This window comes from Panthera onca, chromosome B4 (genome assembly GCF_046562875.1).
Source record: "Panthera onca isolate mPanOnc1 chromosome B4, mPanOnc1 haplotype 2, whole genome shotgun sequence".
Classification (NCBI taxonomy): domain Eukaryota; kingdom Metazoa; phylum Chordata; class Mammalia; order Carnivora; family Felidae; genus Panthera; species Panthera onca.
In genome coordinates this window covers 64564300-64576667 of record NC_138345.1, presented here as the reverse complement: position 1 = coordinate 64576667, position 12368 = coordinate 64564300, and the positions used below count along the sequence as shown (strand labels likewise).

The following is a 12368-nucleotide window of genomic DNA, read 5'->3' as shown; positions in this document are numbered from 1 at the left end:
GAGAGAGAGCATGAACAGGGGAGGGTCAGAGAAAGAGGGAGACACAGAATCTGAAGCAGGCTCCAGGCTCTGAGCTGTCAGCCCAGAGCCCGATGCAGGGCTCGAACGCACGGACCGCGAGATCATGAGCTGAGCCGAAGTCGGACACTTAACCGACTGAGCCACCCAGGTGCCCCTGATTCGTTTTTTTAAATTGCACTGGTCTTTAAAGGCACCCACACTGAGAGAACTTGAAAATTATTGGTGGAATGAGTACTAATGAATGTTCCTTGCCTAATATAATCCATGTACAGGGAAAGATGTGTGGCCTTAGATAGGTTACCTATGCTTCTGAGCTTCATTGTTCCCATTCTGCAAAAAGGGACCAAGATTTCTTGCCCAGAGGGTGATGGTGGCATTTGATGAGATAATGCGTAAGGGACTACCTGGTGAGGTGGAAATGATGTTTTGGAGAGGCAATATACTGTACTCTTTAAAGCATGGGTTTTATAGGCAGACACAGCACGCTTGAATTCAAGTTCTGTTTATGGGTTCTAACCTGGAACGAGTGATGCACACTCTCTGAGTCCATTTGCTCCGCTACAAAATACATTAAAAAATAGCTGTGTGATTCAAGACAAAATAAGGCATATAAAGGGCTTACTTAACAGAGTGTCTTTTTCATGAAAGGTGCTCAATAATAGCAGCCATTGTTGTCAAGTGTGACCACTGAAGCTAGATAAATCTGGGTTTATAATCTGCCCCTGACACTCCTTAGATACATGTCCTGAGGGGTTCTCTTAAAGTTTCTGAGCCTTAGTTTTCTCATCCTACCTTATGGGGTTGTGAGGATGAAGTAAGATGCTTAGATCATTCCCAAAACGTGGTACATATAAGCACTCAGCACTGCATTCAGGTCTTTGGGAATACACATCAACTCCTTCCCTTTTTCCTTCCCAGTTCTTCATGCACAGATCAAGGGTATTTTATTTATTTATGTATGTGTGTATGTATGTATGTTAGTAATGTTTTTATCTTTTAAAGCAAATTTTACTTATTTATTTATTTTAATATAATTTACGGTCCAGTTCGCCTACATACAGTGTATACAGTGTGCTCTTGGCTTCAAGAGTAGACTCCCATGATTCATGGCTTCCGTACAATACCCAGTGCTCACCCTGACAAGTGCCCCCCTCAATGCCCATCACCCATTTTCCCCTCCCCGCTCCCCCCCATCTACCCTCAGTTTGTTCTCTGTATTTAAGAGTCTCTTATGGTTTGCCTCCCTCTCTGTTTGAAACTATTTTTCCCCCTTCCCTTCTCCCATGGTCTTCTGTCAAGTTTCTCAAATTCCACATGAGTGAAAACATATGATATCTGTCTTTCTCTGACTGACTTATTTCAATTAGTATAATACCCTCCAGTTCCATCCATGTTGTTGCAAATGGCAGGATTTCATTCTTTCTGACTGCCAAGTAGGCTCCACGCCCAACATGGGGCTCTGACTCACAACCCTGAGATCAAGGGTTGTGTGCTCTATTGACTGGGCAAGCCAGGTGCCCCCAAATAAAGTGTATTTGACTCGAAGGTAGCCATGTTGAAGATGAGTTTTAAAGTCAGAACCTCTGTGCACTCTTGTCATTGTTCCATCATCTAAAATCCTTTCTATAGGCTCAGTCTACCCAGCAGTTCACAAGGAGTGTAATGAGATATAATGAATAGCATTAAAATGTATTCAGATCAGAATGTTAATCGTAAGCAAAAAAATCCGCAGAGAACTTCTTCCTTCAAGGCATACGTTTTCTCAGCAAATTGATTTCTTAAGTTATCAAATAACAACTAACACCAATTCTATTTCTCTGTTGAATTTACAAGTTCAATAGGAACACAAATTGCAATGACACGTTGCGGGAGTGGGGAGTGGTTACGGGAGAATGAATCATAGCCCAAAGGAATGCAAAGCTGAGAAACATCCTAAAAAAATGTTAAGCTAGAGAACTAGAGATGGCTCTGAAAGACAAGTGTTTAGCAATCATGGCTCAAGTCCATTTAGGACAGTAATTTTCAAACTCTGCAGGTCACAGATCATGTTCCCAGCCCACTAGGGTTTAAGCTATTCATGGGTCTCCATGAGTTCCCAGTTTCATGGATGAAATAAGGAATTTTGCTCCAGGAACCTTATTGCTAAATACCACCTACAGACTGAGAACATAAGGAAAATACTTGAGGTCCCTAAAGCATTCTGGTTAGATCCTATCTTTCCATTTGGACCCAAAGGGAGTAGAGGCGAGAACATTTGGACAGGGGGACAGAAGAAAGGAGGAGAGGGTTGTAGGGAAGTACAGGGTCTGGAGCAGAGCTTCTCGGCTTCGGCACTACTGAAGTTTTGGATGGGAGAATTCTTTGCTGCGGGGTGCTGTCCTGTGCACTGTAGGATGTCTGTATAGCAGCATCCCTGTTCTCTATGCACTAGTTGCCAAGAGCACCACCTCCCTCCCGATTGTGACAAACCAAAAATGTCTCCAGACTCTGCCAAATGTCCCCGTGGAGGGAGGAGACATGGAGATGGAAAAGCAGACTGAGAGCCGTCATTCTTGGTGTGAGGAAGCAAAGGATGGGAATATACCCTTGCCATCTGCCTCCCCACCTTTCTCCTTTTATAAACATTTCTTTTCTCCTTTATAAACATTTTCGGGCTTTAAAAGGCTTTTTTTTTGGATCCCTTAATTCCCTTCTCTTTTTTTGGCTGGAAAGTTATATCTTTTTCATTCTAGTTACCCCATGACAAGCTGAGACTTACCCAAGAGACCACTGGTGAAGCCCTCGGGCATCTGGGAGAAGAGAAGGAAGACACTAGGGCACAAGGAGCAGGCTGGAGCTCATCAGGACAGGTCTTGCATTCGGCCCGTTCTTACCACAGTTTTGACTATCACTGTGCTTCATAAAAATGGAGGAGAGCAGGTAAAGAAAGAAGGGGGTAAATCAGAATCATCTGGGAGAAGGGGCGCCTGGGTGGCTCAGTCAGGGAAGCAATGGATTTTGGCTCAGGTCATGATCTCACGGTTCAAGAGTTTGAGCCCCTCGTTGGGTTCTGTGCTGACAGCTCAGAGCCTAGAAGCTGCTTCAGATTCTGGGTCTCCCTCTCTCTCTGCTCCTCCCTCACTAGTGCTCTGTCTCTGTCTCAAAAATAAATACACATTAAAAAAAATTTTTTAATAAAAAAAATCATCTGGGAGAAAATGATCCTTGTCCACCTGCAGGCATGTAGCCCCAGGCACATCAAAATCACAGCAGCCGCGAGCGCCGATGGGTATCCGTGGGATGGTTTCCAATAAGCATCCAGTGCGGTTCTCAGGTGTTACTTCTTCCCACTCTCTCCTCCCAGAACAACCACCTGCCTAAGAAGTTTTCTATGACTCTAATCTCAGTCACAAGTGGGCTCTCAGTAACAAGTTAAAGATGTTCCTTGGGGTGCCCGGCTGCCTTAGTTGTAAGAGAATGCAATGCTTGATCTCAGGGTTGTGAGTTCGAGCACCATGTTGAATGTAGAGATTACGGACATAAATAAATAAATAAACTTAAAAAAAAAAAAAAGATGTTCCTTGAAGCATTATCTAAACTAATGAAGGGGTGCCTGGGTGGCTCAGTTGGTTAAGCATCTGAATCTCTGTTTCGGCTCAGGTCATGATCTCACAGTTTCGTGAGTTCCAGCCCCACGTCGGGCTCTGCGCTGACAGTGTGGAGCCTGCTTGGGATTCTCTCTCTCTCTCTCTCTCTCTCTCTCTCTCTCTCTCTGCCACTCCCTTACTCACACTGTCTTTGTCTCTCTCAAAATAAGTAAATAAACAAAAAAAATAAAGTAGTGAAAATTAGGAAGTAGGACATTTGCTTAAAAAGTTGTGGTGGAGTAGAAATGAAATAATTTATGTAAAAAACATGAATTTTTATAGTGCTAGTGCCTAGCACATAGTGAGCCCTCAAATGTTAACTGTTGCTATGAAAAACTGGGGGCACCTGGGTGGCTCAGTCAGTTGAGTCTCTGACTCTTGATTTCGCCTCAGGTTGTGATCCCAGGGTCATTGTATCGAGCCCTGCCTTGGGTTCTGTGCTGAGCATTAAGCCTGCTTAAGATTTTCTCTCTCTCTTTCTCTCTCTCCCTCTGCCCCTCTCCCCCACTCATGCTTGCTGTCTCTCTCTCTCTAAAAGAAATAAAATGAAAAAAAAAATTAAATATGAAAAACTGCTTTTGGAGGTAGAGAAGTGCTTAGGGTAGATGATATTGAATGAAACTAGTAAGACCCCAGGCTACAAATAGTGGATCCCTATTTTACAAAAATATATCTATAACTTGGGAATTACAGGGGCACCTGCATAGCGTGTTAAGCGTCCAGCTTCAGCTCAGGTCATGATGTCGCGGTTCGTGGGTTGGAGCCCCGCGTTGGGCTCTGTGTTACCAGCTCGGAGCCTGGAGCCTGCTTCGGATTCTGTGTCTCCCTCTCTCTCTGCCCCTCCCCTGGCTCACACTCTGTTTCTGTCTCTCTCTTTCAAAAATAAACATTAAAAAAACGTTTTTAATGTTTATAATTTGGGGATTCCAGCTCAATCTGAGCTGTGACAGGCTATCCCTTGGATGTGGTTATGACTGGTGGGGAAACACGCTCGAGGAATTTGCTCTGGTATCAAGTAGAATAAGAGGGCACCTGGGTGGCTCAATCGGTCGAGCGTCCGACTTGGGCTCAGGTCAAGGTCTCAAGGTTCATGTGTTCAAGCCCCACATTGGGCTCGCTGTTGTCAGTGCAGAGTCCACTTCAGATCCTCTGTCCCCCTCTCTGCCCCTGCCCCAACTTGTGCTCTCTCAAAAATAAAGAAAACATTACAACAGTAAGTAGAATAAGAGAGCAGAGTGGAGGGGGAAAAGACAACTACCTGGAGGGTCATAGCACAGCTGTGTTTTGGGCTGTCCTTCCCGGCAGAGCTGGATTAAGGGGTGGGCGAGCAGGGGAGCCTCCCGTGTTGCCATTGTACAAGGGATGCTAAAGTGTCGGTGAGCGCTAGTCATGGTGGAAAACAGTGCTTTGGGGAAAATCGTATTTACCAGAACTCTCAGAGTACAGAATGTGGTTAAAGTCACTTGTCACAGTTTGAGACCCCCCAGGTGGCGCTCGTGAGTAAGTGGCCCCTACACCACTTTCTAGTGAAACTGGGTCCAGCTGATTGCTGTCTTTTCGTGTTGTGAATAGTAAGCATATGCAAGTCTCTTGCCAAAACTGGAGAGCCCAGAACACAATAGCTGGGTTGCCAGCTGCCCCCAGAAGTCTTACTTCTCTGCCCTTCCTTCTTTTCTCCAAATAAATGTTAAATAAGTATTTAAATAGTATTAGTTTTAAAAGGCACCAAATTATTACTTTTCCCTGGGGCTCTGTATGTCCTATCTGACCCTGATCCTAGGCCGGCCCCCCTGGCCTTCTTCGGAGCTCATAAAGAACAGGATTATTGGCAGAAGCTGAAGAATTTTTATTTGTTGCATTTTATTTGTTTCGGTTGTTATGTTGGCCAAGGAATCTGTTGCATACTAAGATCTGAGCAACTTGTGTCCTATAACTGGGGCTTAGGTGACAAATACTAATGCAAGGTGTGGGAGCTGGGGACTCTCTCCTCTGTTCGGGGCCCAAGTCACTGTCAGATACTACCCCGAGGTGAGAGGAAGCTTGGATCTGCCAGGCTGCCACCACTGTTGGCAAACTCTGACGGGTGACTGCCACTAGGGGTGGCATATTCTTAGGTGATGTCAGCAGGTCCTTAATGATGGTGTGTTTCTTAATTTCTGGATTTGAGAGAATTCATTTTAATTTTTAGATTTGAGAGAAAATGGAAGATACAGAGAAGAAAAGTCAAGATGAAATCACCCAGGATCCCATGGTTTTATTTTTAAACCTTACATTGATCTTTACTTAGGCTGCTTGAAGCCTGGGCTTTGTAGTCTCATCTCATACTGGTTTCATGGTTTTCTTTGCTTTGGTTTCTGAATGCTGAAATGTACAACTTGTCCTACTGCACTTTTTCTAATGTCACTTGAAAACAATAGAAACACAGATCCTCTGGAATTTGGTATTTTAAGAGTAAACGAAATACATAAATGTCCCTTATGCAGAACTTTGGTCTCACCAAATGCATGCAGGAAGTTAATCACAGATTTACTCAGCTTGTTGTCTCTTTTACTCTCACACAATTTTTCCTCCCAAAAACCTATTACTGTTCCTTGGATCCCTTAAATAAACCAATCATTAATATATAATCAAAGCAATGCTTTTAGTAATCAATCCCAGTTCCTTTTATTTGAAATAATGGGTAATTTTATAACATTCCAGATATTGGTTGGTACATATCTCTACTCTAGTTAAAATAGGATGTTTCTCTTGTTTTTGTTTCATTTTAAAAATACAACAGTAGGGGTGCCAGGGTGGCTCAGTCGGTTAAGCGACCAGCTCTTGATTTTGGCTCAGGTCAGTTGGTGCGAGCCATGTGTCGAGCTCCATGCTGAACATGTGAAGTCTGCTTGGGATTCACTCTCTCTTTCTCTCTCTCAAAAATAAATAAATAAACGTTTAAAAAAAGGAAATATTACCTTAGGTTGAATGACAGCTGACATCTGTGAGGTCAAAACTGTTTCTTGTGAATGTTGACATATAACATTTTGTGAAAAGTATGGCTTGCTTATATATTTTCAAAAATCATTTTGTTTACAAAGAACATATCCTCTGATTAGAGGAATGACAAAATATGGGGATAGTTAGCTGTATGCTCAGAGAAATTTAAAAAGAAACCTACTGTCAATTTTTCAGAGTAATCCTAGACCTTAAAAAAATTTTTTTAAGTTTATTTCGAGAGAAAGAGAGACAGCAAGAGAGCACAAGTGCACATGCACAAGCTGGGGAGGGCCAGAGAGAGAGAGTGTGAGAGAGAATTCTAAGCAGGCTCTGCACTGTCAGTGTGGAGCGTGACACAGGGCTCGAACCCACAGAATCGTGAGATCATGACCTGGGCTGAAACCAAGAGCTGGATGCTTAACCGACTGAGCCACCCAGGTGCCTGCCCTTAGACGTAAATATTGATACAATAAGCAACTAGCATATAGAAAGCACTCAATTAATATTTGAATGTTGAATGAATGAATGAATGACTCAAGATAAACTATTTTCTGAGACTATTATTTTTCCTATGACAATTTGAAGTTGCTTTTCTTTATATATCTTTATGAAAAATTTCAATTCGTATGAAGAGAGATAAAAGGAAGTTTGCAATTATAGGATCACAACGCAAGAAAATAAAGAACTAGGTTAAACTCCATAAAAACATTAAAACATTTTTGTTGGAAAAAATTTTTTGAAATACATGTAGATTTACAGAAAAGTTAGAAACAAATTACAAGAATTCTAGCTTATCCTTAATCCTGATTCTCTAGTAACATTTTTATTTCATTGGCTTAATCTCTCTCTCACTCTTTCATTGCTGAATCATTTGTTGGTATGTTGCAGACATGTTGCTTCTTTACTCTCCAATACTTGAGTGTGTATTTTCTAGAAGAAGGATATTCTCTTATGTAATCACATTGCAATTACTGAAACAGAAAAATTAACACATGCAATATTGTTATCGAATCTGGAAATGTTAATTTCTCACCAATTGTCTCAATAATGTCCTTTATAGTAGGAAAAAATATTCTGGCTTGGGTCCAATCAAAGATTACATACACGTTGCATTTAGCTGTCTTCTGTAGTCTTTTATTCTGGAAAAGTTCCTCAGTCTGTCATTGTATTTTATGACCTTAACATTTTTGAAGAATATAGGCCAAGCATTTTGTAGACTATTCTTCAATTTGTGTTTGTCTGATATTTCCTTGTGATGAGATTAGGTTCTGCCCTTTTGGTAGGAATACCACAGAAATGACATTATGCCTTTCTGAGTGCTTCGGATCAATAGGCCCATGACACTAATTTGTCTCTACTGGTGATATTCACTTGGTTAGGGTGCTGTCCCCATGTTTTTCCATTGTAAGGTTATTTTTTTCTTTTTGTAATTAATAAGAATTGTGTAGGTACAACTTCAAGACTGTATAGATATACTTGTCCTTAAGAATTTTTTATCCATTAGTTACAGTGCCCATTTATTGCTATGCTTTGTGAAATGCTATTTTTTTTAACTTCATCATTACTTCTACATTTGTTTGCATTCTATTATAGGAAGAAATTTTCCTTTTTCTTCATTCATTCATTCATTCATTCGTACCAGTTTGAATTCGTGTGTTCCTATTTTATTTAATGGATTTTAATCCCTTACCATCATTCTCCCTGACCCCCAGGCTTAATGAGATATAATTGACATATAACAACCTCCATTTTTATTTGCATGTTCAACTGTCCCAGATTTTGCCAGTGGGAGCTTCTTCAAGCTGACTCCTGGTTCTTCGGACATGTCACTATTGTTCTTTGGGCACTTTCCCATTTTCTAGCATAATATGATATTCTAAACTTACTTTGAATGTTCTCTACCCTAGCCCTGGAATCAGCTAGTTTTCCAAGGAGTTCTGGTTTCTTTTAAAGGAGAATGGTATTTAGAAACCAACATAGATATGCTGGTATATTACTGGGATGTTATTGCTTCTAGATCCTCACAGCAGACAGCTAGGAAATATATAAACACACACATCGATGTGTCTATACCTATATCTATATCTATATCTATATCTATATCTATATCTATATCTCTACAACTATATCTGTTTCTGTTATAAACATCTATACCCACCTAGATAGCTAAATTTATAAAAACCGTATATTTGTGCCGATTCCTGCAATTCTAGTCCAAAAACAGGATTTATTAGCATGTTCTCCCTCTCCATATTGTAACTGCTTTCTCTGACAGTGAGAAATTTGGTTTCCATTATCCTCAACACATCACTTATTTGCTCAGTTCTAAAATTCAGCAGAAGTAATGTTAGAGACGTTAAGCCATGCCACTGGGAGAAACACACCAATGACCTGGAATTCAATATTTGTTTGTAAGTCTATCATTTTTAGTTTAAGAATACATAGTTAATATTCTGTATTTAAAAGTATGTGTTAATTAGTTCTTCTAATTTTTAGCTTCAGTTTGGCTATTATTCGTGTGCTATTATTTGCTATACAGACAGGTTCACTCATTTGCATTTGTATTTTACTTTAGATTTTGTTTCACAATTTTATTGTGTGTGTGTGTGTAAAACATTAAGATGGTTCAAAAGTCAAAACTCAACAAAAAAGGTATGTTTAGAAAAGCGTCATTGGGGCGCCTGGGTGGCTCAGTCGGTTAAGTGGCCGACTTCGGCTCAGGTCATGATTTCGAGGTCCGTGAGTTCGAGCCCCGCGTCGTACTCTGTGCTGACGGCTCAGGGCCTGGAGCCTGTTTCGGATTCTGTGTCTCCCTCTCTCTGACCCTCCCGCGTTCATGCTCTCTCTCTGTCTCAAAAATAATAAAAATTAAAAAAAAAAAGAAAAGCATCATGACTACTTTAGAAAATAATTTTTCTCTATTGAGGGTTCCTTCTTCTATATTTATAACTAAGCCTGGGTCCTTTGCTTCATTCTCTTTATATTCCATGCCTGCCTGCTCTCTACTCCTCAAGCATACACACAAACATACATAAATGCATCTTGATGGAAAAGATACTGAAAAACTACAAGATGATCTTTAGGATAAGGCATGTTTCTTCCACCGTTGGACATGATTCTCTACAGAAACAACTTTCTTAAGTTAATTTTTTCACAGTATATTTCACAGTATATGACAACATATTTAAGTGATTTAAAATATTGTTTCTTGTGAAAATGCCATCATGAACTATAAGGTCCATTCTCACTGTATGAAAGCAGAGAGTTTCTTTTACTAAGACAAAGCAAGCTGGCTTTGTTTTTACTTAAATGCAGGACCAAAACAACCCATGAATCACTTCCTCTATGAAGTAACTGCAGACTAGGCACTCATCCAAACCCTGGGCCAGATCCACCCTGCCAGCCCCACTTCCTTAGGACATGTGTCTTTCAGCGCCTCTGGCTCCTTTTGGAACAGGGACCAGCTGCCTCTAATTTCCTCAGTCCAGGTGCTATGGTGATGGTGGTGATGGTGGTGATGGTGGTGATAGTGGTGATGGTGAGACTGAGTTTTGAAAGCAAAAATCCATTATGCGAAGATTAAGATTTTCATCATTATATTTTGAAGTTCTTGATTATGTATTAACTAATCAGAAATCTGGTTTTGTTACTAAAAGAGTTTAGCTATATAGAATGTTGATTTCTTTTCCCCTCAGCCTCTATTCCAAAGCTCTATATGCCCTACAATTTGATACTTCAGAAGAAAGGTTCTATTCATTTTTTTTTCCTTTTACATAACCTAGCTTGTGCACTGAATAAGTATTTATTAAGTTCTTAAAATGTGCCAGGCACTGTATTGTGGATTTGGGACATCAGTAATCACAAAAGATAAGTGGAACTTATTTGGAACTTATTTTCTCACCAACGCAAGTTATTCAAGACAGCACAGGGGAAGTGCCCCGCAGTTCCGCACCACTCCAGGGACTATCCAAAATGACGAAACGGAAGAATTCCCCTCAAAAGAATCTCAAGGAAATAACGACAGCTAATGAACTGATCAAAAAAGATTTAAACAATATAACAGAAAGTGAATTTAGAATAATAGTCATAAAATTAATCGCTGGGCTTGAAAACAGTATAGAGGACAGCAGAGAATCTATTGCTACAGAGATCAAGGGACTAAGGAACAGTCAGGAGGAGCTAAAAAAAGCTATAAACGAGCTGCGAAATAAAATGGAAACAACCACGGCTCAGACTGAAGAGGCAGAGGAGAGAACAGGTGAACTAGAAGATAAAATTATGGAAAAAGAGGAAGCTGGAAACTTATTTTCTAGTAGGTACAGGCAGACAATGAAAAAAACCCATAAAAATAGCTAATTATTTTGCTATAAGTTATGGGAAAATAGATGTTATGGGAAAAATAGATCAAATTAAGGAGGAATGGGAGTTACATTGGTAGTGAAGGCAGTTGTAATCTAAAATACCGTGGTCAAGAGAAATTGAGGTGGTGAGATTTGAACAAAGACTTTAAAGTGGTGAGGGTGTTACTCATGCAGGTATCTGTGGAAGGAGTATCACAGGAAGAGGGTACAGCCAGTATATGTGATATAAGGCTGAAGTGTACTTGGCTTCTTTAAGGAAAAGTAAGGATATGCATGGTTCAGGGTGGTGGTAGGGAAGACATTTAAGGCCTGGGAGGCCACACAAAGCCCTAGGCTTTTATTCTGAGTGAAATGGGGAGTTGCTGCAGGGACTGGGGTAGAAAAACAACATGATCTGACTTGTGCTTTAACTGACTCCCCTGGCTGAATATTTGACAATGGAGGGGTGGGCTGGGGGGGCGGGGGTGGAATGGAAGTCTTGAGACTAGTTAGAAAGCTATTGCAATAATGTAGGCAAGAGATGATGATGATTCAGGCCAGAATGGTAGCAGTGAAATTTGTGAAATAGAATCTGATTATATATTTTGAAGATGACCTAAGAGAACTTCCTGATGCACTGGATGTGTAAACTGAGAAAGAAAGGAGTCAAAGATGAAAGGTTTTGGCTTGAGCAACTTGAAAACCACAGTTGCTATTAACTGACATAAAGATGATTATGGATAGAATGAGTTTTATGGGGGAAAACATCAGGCGTTCACTTGTAGATGGGTTAAATTTGAGATGTACTAGACATCCAAGTGGAGATGACAATTAGATGGTTAGAAAAATGTCTTTGGTGTGCAGAAGAACAGTAAGAGCTGGAGATATAAAATTGGGAGTTGACAGCAAGAAATTATATGTGATCACCATTGGAATGAGTGTGGATAAAGAAGAGAACCCAGGACATACTTAGCCTTAGGATACCCCTAAGAAGTCTAGGAGAAATGTAGAAACCAGCAAAGGAGCTCAAGAAAGAGTATCTAAAGGAATAGAATGAAAACCAAAAGTTGGGAGTCCAGAAAAACAAGTGAAAAAAGCGAATCGAGGGGAGCATGATGAAGCATGTCAAATGCTACTGTATTAATAAGTTAAAAATTGAGAATTGACCGTTGGATTTAGCAACATGGAAATCATTTGGTAACCTTGATAAGAGCAGTTTTAGTTAAATGGTGGATGGGGGCAAAACCCTAATTGAAGTACATTCGGGAAAGAATGTGGACAGAGGAATTAGAGATAGCAAGTATAGAAAAGTCTTTCAAATACTGCTCCAAAAGAAAGGGAAAATGGGGTGGTAGATGACAGGGGAAGTGGAGTGAAGAGGTTCATTTAAGTTGGGAAGAAT

At 40.5% G+C, this 12368-nt stretch overlaps 1 protein-coding gene across 3 annotated transcripts in view; it reads right to left on the bottom strand.

Moving 5' to 3' along the window:
* FGD4 (FYVE, RhoGEF and PH domain containing 4) overlaps positions 1–12368 on the bottom strand; it is a 260303-nt gene that overhangs the window by 14323 nt on the left and 233612 nt on the right. The window contains exon 18 of one of the 3 annotated variants that reach the window (XM_060657950.3): positions 1242–2911. The exons of 1 other annotated variant lie outside the window; for it this stretch is intronic. In XM_060657950.3, coding sequence (XP_060513933.1) covers positions 2862–2911 — 50 coding nt within the window. In that variant the 3' untranslated portion in view covers positions 1242–2861. Of the gene's footprint in view, positions 1–1241; positions 2912–7374; positions 7598–12368 lie in introns of those variants that run through there. One more of the 3 variants, XM_060657952.3, reaches the window with a different exon arrangement.